At 39.4% G+C, this 9,069-nt stretch overlaps 2 protein-coding genes across 2 annotated transcripts; one reads left to right on the forward strand and one right to left on the reverse strand.

The window, feature by feature from the left end:
* The first annotated feature begins 370 nt into the window (after nucleotides 1-370).
* Nucleotides 371-4,769, forward strand: mettl17 (methyltransferase like 17). Its single transcript, XM_080033742.1, has 14 exons — nucleotides 371-525; nucleotides 921-1,062; nucleotides 1,338-1,487; nucleotides 1,591-1,678; nucleotides 1,849-1,930; nucleotides 2,080-2,153; nucleotides 2,424-2,518; nucleotides 2,658-2,728; nucleotides 2,838-2,945; nucleotides 3,087-3,155; nucleotides 3,378-3,428; nucleotides 3,526-3,618; nucleotides 4,029-4,228; nucleotides 4,643-4,769. The coding sequence occupies exons 1-14, from the start codon at nucleotides 457-459 to the stop codon at nucleotides 4,737-4,739; spliced, it is 1,389 nt and encodes a 462-aa protein (XP_079889868.1). The 5' UTR covers nucleotides 371-456; the 3' UTR covers nucleotides 4,740-4,769.
* A 682-nt stretch (nucleotides 4,770-5,451) lies between these two features.
* sdr39u1 (short chain dehydrogenase/reductase family 39U, member 1) lies at nucleotides 5,452-8,267 on the reverse strand (the record flags this gene model as incomplete). Its single annotated transcript, XM_080033744.1, has 6 exons — nucleotides 8,155-8,267; nucleotides 7,436-7,542; nucleotides 7,144-7,226; nucleotides 6,826-6,947; nucleotides 6,406-6,558; nucleotides 5,452-5,882 (listed from the first exon to the last, which is right to left on the reverse strand). Exons 1-6 carry the CDS (start codon nucleotides 8,168-8,170, stop codon nucleotides 5,452-5,454), a joined length of 912 nt encoding a protein of 303 aa, XP_079889870.1. The 5' UTR covers nucleotides 8,171-8,267.
* Between the last annotated feature and the right edge of the window lie 802 nt (nucleotides 8,268-9,069).

The following is a 9,069-nucleotide window of genomic DNA, read 5'->3' on the forward strand; positions in this document are numbered from 1 at the left end:
TATCTATCTATCTATCTATCTATCTATCTATAGTTAGCTCACTGGCTAAGCTAACGCGCTATCAGCTAACGCGATCTTTTAAATGTTGTTTGTTTTCACACTATCAATCTAGTTAGCTTACTCGCTAAACTATCGCTATCAAGCTATTAAATGTTGTTTGAGTTTAAACACTGTATGCCCCTGCTGTGGTGTTGCCGTAGTTTTTCCAACCCGGAAGAGCGCGAAAAACACTTCCGGTAGGACAGATCGGGTAGGTCGGACAGATCGGGTAGTGACAAGCACTCGTACAACCGGAACAAAAAGTCCGGAAGAAACGTTCCGCCTGAACCGATAGTCGGAATTATTTTGTTGAAGGATTGGGAAGAAGGAAACGTGCCTCCATTGCTCATGAACGCCGTGGATTTAAGTTATAAATTCAAATTGATTTAGTAAAGTCACCGTTCAGGAGCAGAAGACATGGCGTCACGGGCTTACAGCGCGTGTGTCCTCTGTCAGAAGGCGGGTATCGTGAAGATCGTGCGCAGGGTGAGTGTCATTGAACGCAGCATGATGGAGGTCAGACACAAGCTGCTAAACCTATACTGAGATAGATAAAAAGATTTTAGTTTCTAAATCTGTTTATGAAGGAGAACAGTTCATGATAAGTAATTCATTTATCACATTTATTTGTGGCCATTCTCCTCCTGTTTTAATAAATCTTAAATTGCTCACCTAGTTTTTTAAATGTCTCTTAAACCTGACAATGATTGAATACACAGTGTTCAATCAAATACAACTTGTAATGTAAGCGCAAAGAAACAGTATATCATAGAAAGAATAGTCATATTGCACATAAGAATACTAGTATTGCACATGACAGTGACCATACCTCCTATATCTATAATATTGATGGTAAATAAACATGTGCTTTATATCGTCAGGGAATGAGTGCAGCTCCCCACACACAGCCCCAGTCAGATTTCCTGAAAGGAGAACTTCACAGGAAGCACCCGGGCGTGACCAATCTGAAGACTCTTCGCCTTCCTGAGGAGCTGCAGACGGCCGCACGCTCCATTATTCACAGTAGGTTATACGTTCTGAAATGTGACTGTATCTGCTGGTCATTTAAAAAATGTTTGTCAAGTATGTTTTATTTAAGATGAGATACATATAGGACAATAACATGCAGTTCACATTTTCATTTGAAAGGAGAAACAAGGAAAATAGAACAAATACTGACTGACATAAACACAAAAATAACACATATTATCAACATATAGTTCCCAGCACTGTTAAGACAGAATCAGGTGGTATTTTCACTTTCAAATCAAAACTAATCTTGACTCTCTCCCCTGCAGGAGCTCAGGTGACCAAACTGACCGAACGCATGCACAGCCTCACTAACTTCCTCTGGAGCAGGAAACGAGCCGTGGACGACCACAGTCTGAGGAAGAGAGCTGTGAGCATGGAGAAAGACCTTTGGCAGAAAGCCAACGAGAACAGAGGAGGTAGATGTGACACATGAAACAAAACGGGATTATACATAATGTACAATAATTGCAAAAAGATTTATGCGAACTGAAGCTGAAGTAATTGTTCTTTTTGTTGCAGACGTAGATGAAGAAGTGCTAGAAGATCGCATCAGGAGGAAAGTGTTGTCGGAGCTCAAAAGAACAACGTATCACTGGACCCCCATGAAGTAAGATTAGATTTTTTATCTACGTTTTACTAATTTATCTAAAACAATCAACATACTATGAAAGAATAAAAAGACTAGCATGGTTTCTTATTTTTTGGAGCTTGTAACTGTTGATTTCCCCTGTTTGATTTAGATATGTAGATGAGTTTAGACACCGCTCTGTGTTCCAGGTTTGATGAGGACTTAGGAGTGGTGTACATGGCGGCTCGGCTGGCTGGAGGTTATGCAGCGGTGAAGAGAGCAATGAACGAGGTAAAATAAAATGTGGATGAGATTGAAGGCTAAGTTAGATCACAGCATGGAAAAATGCAAAAGTGGATTGTGGGTTAAAAGCCCTGGATGTGTTAGCGGTTACGATTTCTCAGACCTAAATAATTTTATGCTATTTTGTATTCTTTCAGATAAAGAAGAGAGTTCCCTCTTTTGCTCCTCAGTCTCTGCTGGATTTTGGTTCAGGGCTGGGAACGGTTGTCTGGTCAGTGTAAAACGCTAGTGCTACATTAATACATTTTATTTATGAACGCCTTTAAAGTCACTAAGTCACTACTTTACAATTACATATAAGATCATAAAACATGATAAAAAAATGCAATAATGCATAATATAATGATGGAAATGATACACTTATAACGACAAAGCAAACATCATTCCATTATTATGCATACTACAAATTATCAGGAAAGGTTTATAAGAAAAGAATAGAGTTCTCGTGAGACTATGAATTGATTCTCCCTCTCTCCCACAGGGCGTCACACTCGTGCTGGGGTGACTCTTTGAAGGAGATGGTGTGTGTGGACAGCTCTGGGCCAATGAACATCCTGGCAGAACGGCTTCTTAAAGGTAAAAACACACACGCACAGGCACACAAAACCAGTGTACACTTTCAATCCGTTTAGATTCGTAACATACTTGTTTGTGCTTTTGTCAAGCACTTGATCAGAAAATCTAAGCATTGTTGTATTTTTTGTGTGTTGAGCAGGTGATGACGAAAGAACTGAACCTCACATCAAGCATGTATACTTTAGACAGTTCCTCCCCGTTTCTCCAAAGGTAAAGCCACCATTATATTTAATTTCAGCAACAGTATATACGCTTTATATACAGTATGTGTATATTTCAGGCCAAAAGAGCCTTGACCATCCTGTGCTCTTATTTACAGGTTCAGTTTGACTTGGTGGTAGCAGCCTTCACCCTGTCAGAGCTTCCCAACGCCAAAGACAGAGAAGAGGCCGTGATGACTCTGTGGAGAAAGACAAGCTCGTACCTGGTTGGTTGAAAACACTTAAAAAAAGATGTGCAGTTTACTATGAGGTGTTATTTTATATGCACCTTTAGTGAACACATGCTAGATGTATCATTATTATGAAAGGACATTTGATAATGTCTGTTCATTTGAATTTTTCTGTAGGTACTGGTTGAAAATGGGACCAAAGAGGGCCATCAGATGCTTATGGAGGCCAGAGACACTTTATTGAAGGTATTCAAATAAATAAGTATATCTTATATTTTTTTTATATAAATCTTTTATGTTTTTAGAAACTTTCTACCTCATCTTACTGCTGCTGCACTGATTGCCACCAACATAATTCAGTTGTATGCGTACAATAACAATATAGTCTCTTGTACATTCTAGATGAGGAAAAAAAGATCTGTCAGTTATTGGAAGCAAACTAATAACTTGATTTTTTTCTATCTCCAGAAACAAGATAAGACCGTCCATGACCCGAGACCAGCGTCCATGTTTGCTCCAGTACGTTTTTAAGTACATACTCAAGTACATACTTAAAACTTTTTGTGTAACAGTCTTCTAGCATCTTCAACTCTTTTGTTTTTTGTTTTTTCTCCAGTGCCCTCACGAACAAATGTGTCCGAAACTGGCCCGAGTGCACACTGAACCCTGCAACTTCCAGCAGCTGTACCAACCTCTGCCCCTGCCCAAGGTAAGATTACATTTAGGATTAAAGGGCCAATGTGAAGAATTTTACTGTCATTTTTTCAGACCAGACTTGGTTGAAATGGAATGAAATATTCATAAGTATGTTTTTAAATAGTGTATAATCGCTTGAAAATTAAAGTTGGTGTTTTTTATTTCCTTGGAAGGAGCGTTTTATAACTACATAGGAGAGGGGTACGTCGCCATGTTGCACAGCCTTGTTTCTACAGTAGCACAGAACTGACACACTTAACAGCTTTTTTGAAGGCTGGAATTGCACCTGTTTGAAGACGAAGAAGAAGTACTATAGAATAAATAACTAAATGTGTAAAACAACACACTTTTTACAGGGTAAATCTCAATTGTGTTACTGACAGACAGTAGCAAACATTTGAATATTTCCCCTCTCCTTTTCAGCACAGTGACCAGCAGACAGAGAAGTTCAGCTACGTGATTCTGTCCCGGACAGAGGAACCGGTGGAGGCTGAATCTGAAGGTGTGGACTGGGCGCGGCTCATTGCACCGGTGCAGCGCCGGACCAGACACGTCCACTGTAGAATGTGCTGCTCTGACGGAACACTGCAACACGTGGTGGTGACCGCACGCAAACACAGCAGGTAAAGGCAACGCAGTATATGTACTGTTAAACTCATTGGTAGCATCATAGGTCTACTGATGTTTGATCAAAAGCTTTGGGTTTACATTGTCAAAACAATGTGGTTCAAGAGCAGTGAGTATTTGAGAAGTATATGTGGTGTTTTTTTTTTGTTTTTTTTAAGCTAGGGTAGTCTGAAATTTGACTGTAGATTTATTCTTTATTTAATTCTCGTCTTGTTAAATGTATTGTTAATTTGGCATTTTTCTGACTCTAAACCACAAAACGTATTGATACCAAGCCCATGTGGCCTTGATAGTGGCATGCTGCTTTTATCAGACTTTTTAAAATAACCCCATTTATTTGATAGATGTCAATGTTTTTCAGTTCATACCAACTGAACTGATATAACTTTTTTTTAATTTCCTTCCAACAGAGACGTGTACCGCTGCGCCCGGAACAGTGAATGGGGAGATCAACTGCCAATGGTTCAGCAAGTAGATGAAGACGACCAGAGTGATTCAGAGTCATGATTCAGCCAGGAACAGATGCATTTTTTTGGACTTTTGAAACCATGGAAACACCCTGAAACTGAGAAAAGACCGCTGCCCCAGGGACTTATTCTAACAGGGAGTTAGAATACTGACTCATTAGATATAAAGTCATAATCACTCTTGCTGTACACTATCCAGCTTTATTGTGCCCCACCTTCAAACGGATCATAGTCCATTTCTTGTAACAATCATGCTTCAGTCTGGACAGTGATGTGAATATTAAATGGCTTTATTTATACAACGCTTGCCAAGATTTTGCCACTCGTTCACCCATTCGTGCACCGACTCAGATATAAATGTGAGCCAAGAACACTTCGACATGTGGAGGAGGAGGTGGGGCTCGAACCGTCAACCCTATGATCTGCAGACCTTCTTTTGTCCAGCAGATTTTGGTTTCGAAACAGCTAATTCTTCCCGAAATGTGACAAGTTTGCGAGCATGATATATGCAAGGCCGCCATCACACCTCTCGCTACAGCTGTTTAAAGTCTCATAGGTTTCTCATCTTTACTTAGAACAGTTGCATTGCATTTTTCAAAACCTGATTGTTAGAAGGTCTTGTGTGATATGAAAAGCACTATCCAAACAGTTTGAGCTGTCATTTCTTTATATTTGTTGTATCACAGTAAATATTTACACACAATTACAGAATCTTTTAAATCAGCACTTCACATTCTCCCAACATCTAGTTATTATCCAACAATCTGTTTCAGCGCTGAGGTCAAGTCTGGGTACTGGAACTGAAAGCCGGCCTCCTGAGTTCTCTTAGGAATGACCTTCTGGCCCTGCGTGAGGACCACAGCCCTCTCCGAGCCCAAAAAACTGTTCATAACAAAACCAGGCACGGGGAAAATGGTGGGTCTATTCAGCACGCGACCCAGTTCTTTAGTGAACTCGTAGTTGGTGTTCAGTGCGGGTGCGACTCCGTTGAACACTTGTTGTGATGCTGAAGGGGTTGGGGTGTCAGTGGGGGTCTCCAAGGCATGAGCGATGATTCCAGCCAGGTCTGAGACATGTATCCATGGGAACGGCTGTCTCCCGGACCCCAGGGTGCCCCCCAGGCCGAGCCAGAAGGGAAGCAGCATTTGCTTCATGGCACCGCCGTCACGACCCAACACCGCCCCTGGTGGAGGGAGGAACAGATGGATGTTAGAAGACCCAAATATACCAGGATCAAAACTAGTCTCGCAAAGCCAGACCAAACTACAGCAAGTAACTATCACAAGTACACTCACAATAGTTTCAGTTTCAAATATGATAGTCAAGTACATTTGTTCAAGTACTATAAGTATAATTTCAACTTTCAACTGCTGGACAGTCTGGGTACTATTGCAGTTAGTAAGTGTTCATGTTTTAATCTATAATCTCATACAACACATACCTTTCTTAATTAAGTTAAACTTTTTCCCATAGAAAATCTGAAAGTGGAACTGTGACTAAAAACAGTTTAGTCTGTCCCTCATCAAAATACCTTCCCCATGTTGGATGAACGAGAAAGAAGTAGTGAGACCGTAACATTTAGAAACAATGAATTGACTGCTTTCAAAGTGCTCCATCCAACTACTACATTTCTCATTTTTAACGTGATTACAAGCACAATAATACAATAATAACAAAAAAGTGAAATGTGCAGTTTTTCTACACACCAGGCCTGATGACGACTTGTTTGGTGGTTTCTGCCACAGTCTCTGGAAGAAGTGCCGAGGCCTCCCACTCCTTCACCAGCTTAGAGAGGAGATCAAACGGTGTCCACTCACTGTCTTCTGTGTACTGATCCGTCAGACTGGGCTTATAACAAGCTGTGGGACAATTTAACACATACATTTTTTTTACGTGAGTTTGTCAAGTCTAGTCTATGCTACTAGCAGAAAATCAGAACATTAGGTATCATTTACAGAATGTACAATCAAGGGGTATTTACACAGTAACAGACTATATCCATTGCCTATTAATGATTGCCTTTCTCAGCTATGTGATAATACATTTTTAAGATCATAAGAATGGTTTCCTTCACTCTTAAAAAAGAGCATACTCAATGAAGGGTTACTCTATAGGGGAAGACTTACCTACGCCGGATACCAGCACCCAGGAGCGAGGAGGGCTGGGGGAGGCAGCGATGGCTTGAGCCAGAGTCTTTGTAGTGTCGATACGACTGGAGAACAAATCCTTTTTATAGCTTTCATTCCACCTGAAACCACAAAGAAAACACATCAGGTGGAAGATTCAAAGTACTCAGAAATTTCACAAAGTTTGAAAAAAAAAAAAAAAACAAGGCATGAAAAATCTTAGCCCAAGAGAAAACGTTTTAACAAATGATGTGTTAGCTACTGGACGAAAGAGTGTGTCTGTATACAGTATAGTGGTATTTTTATTGTATTGTTCACCATCGTAGAGGGTTCATTAGATTTTCTCCGGCCAGGTTGACAGCGCCCTCGCATGGCGGGAGGCCACTAGACTCCAACTCGCCCTGCAGAAGCACAGAGGTGGAAAAAAAGTTTATTAATGACTCTGTAAAGCATGCAACAAAAAGGAGGAGATTCAAACTATTCCACAGACATTACAGCTTAAGCATTTGCTGTAATGAATCAGGAGTTTCCCAAATGTTTTCGACTACAACTGTGAATTAACCACAGACTGTATATCAAAGGAATGGACCTAATGTGGACTCATTCATACCCATGATATCTTCCCTGGACCAGCCTGGCGAGATATCACTGTGACCTCATGACCTTTGTCTCTGAGAAGGCGAGTCAGCTCCTTGCCCACAAAGCCTGATCCCCCTCCTACAAGAGAGACAATACACTTCACTTAGAAACAGAAGAATTAAAGATAGATAGATAGATAGATAGATAGATAGATAGATAGATAGATAGATAGATAGATAGATAGATAGATAGCTTTATTCATCACCAAAGGGATCTTGAAGTATTGTTGTAGTAATAATTCCCATAAATGACAAATCACATAAAGCTTACAGAAACACACCTTTTAAATCATATGTAGGCCTACATTATGTATTTCATAACAAATATACAACGTTACACCAAAGATATACATAAAGTAAAAAAATAATACTAGTTGTCAGCAGTGACAACTGTGCGCATGCGTACTATAACCTCTTACAAAACAGGACTCCTGTGCTTCACTTTAGCAAACTTAGCTTTAGATAACAGTTTAAAAAACACATAGACAGTTGTATTGGTTCAATCACATAACTGCCACACTTTTTCGCATTTGCTGGTATTTTCTACACGACCATTAACACATATAGTAACTTACAATACTGTTACATACTGAATGCTATAGGTTGCAACGCTAACAGCTATAGCGTTATGTCACATTGACCTTACCGACAGACTTTATGAACATATAAAATACTCTAATAACGTACATACCTATTAAAACTCTCATGGTAATTCAATTTCCCTCCAATGTTGTATAAAACAACTGAACGCTGCAGCAGGTTACAGCGTTTCTTTGTGACTGTGGGGATGTCACTGAATTGTAGTGTAGCGATTTGGACCAATAGGGATTCCGTAGTCAAACAGGCACGTCATTTTGTAGTTTACAAAATTTAAAAGGGTAGGCGTACTGGACTAAAAGATGTAGGCATGTGTTTTGAAAGAACAGGTGGCAATAAAACACAGATGGTTATTTTATACAATTATCTTTTAATATGTATTAATAATAAACATATATGATGATGAATCCACTATAACAACAACATGTAAAGTTTTACAGAAGTCAATTAAATTGTCACAAGACATCGAAGTTTATTATTTTTTAGTTTTTTACAAGAAATAATTGTTTTGATTTGTCGAAATTTGTGCATATAATTTCACCAAAATTCAGGAATTCCAGTCTTTAATATTCAACATTTCTGGACCCCCCACTTATAGAGTGTCTTTTATGGCAAACATAAGGATATTTGATAAAGATCAAAACTATCATTTTATTTTCTAGTTTGTTTAATAGCTTTATTTTTCTTTAATCTTTAAAAGAGGGCTACTATTTTTTTTAAATAAAAATAGGCAATCAACATGATTGAAGACAAAACGCTTATTTATATAGCCTATAATTTATGTTTTTATTTATTCCATTATTATTGGCCCTGTCATGGACCCGGAAGCTGCAGTAAACACGTGGTTTGATAAGGACATAAGTAGCGCCTCCGCCTCATTAACAGCCTCTTTCTCTTGTTGCGGTGTTGGTGGTCGGACCGGACATGTAACAGCGAACAGAGGAGGAACGAGCACGTGCATGGCTTCCTTTTAAAAGGTAAATATCCCACGTTTACTATCAAAATATCT

The sequence above is a fragment of the Ammodytes marinus genome (assembly GCF_949987685.1).
Source record: "Ammodytes marinus genome assembly, chromosome: 9".
Classification (NCBI taxonomy): Eukaryota; Metazoa; Chordata; class Actinopteri; order Uranoscopiformes; family Ammodytidae; genus Ammodytes; species Ammodytes marinus.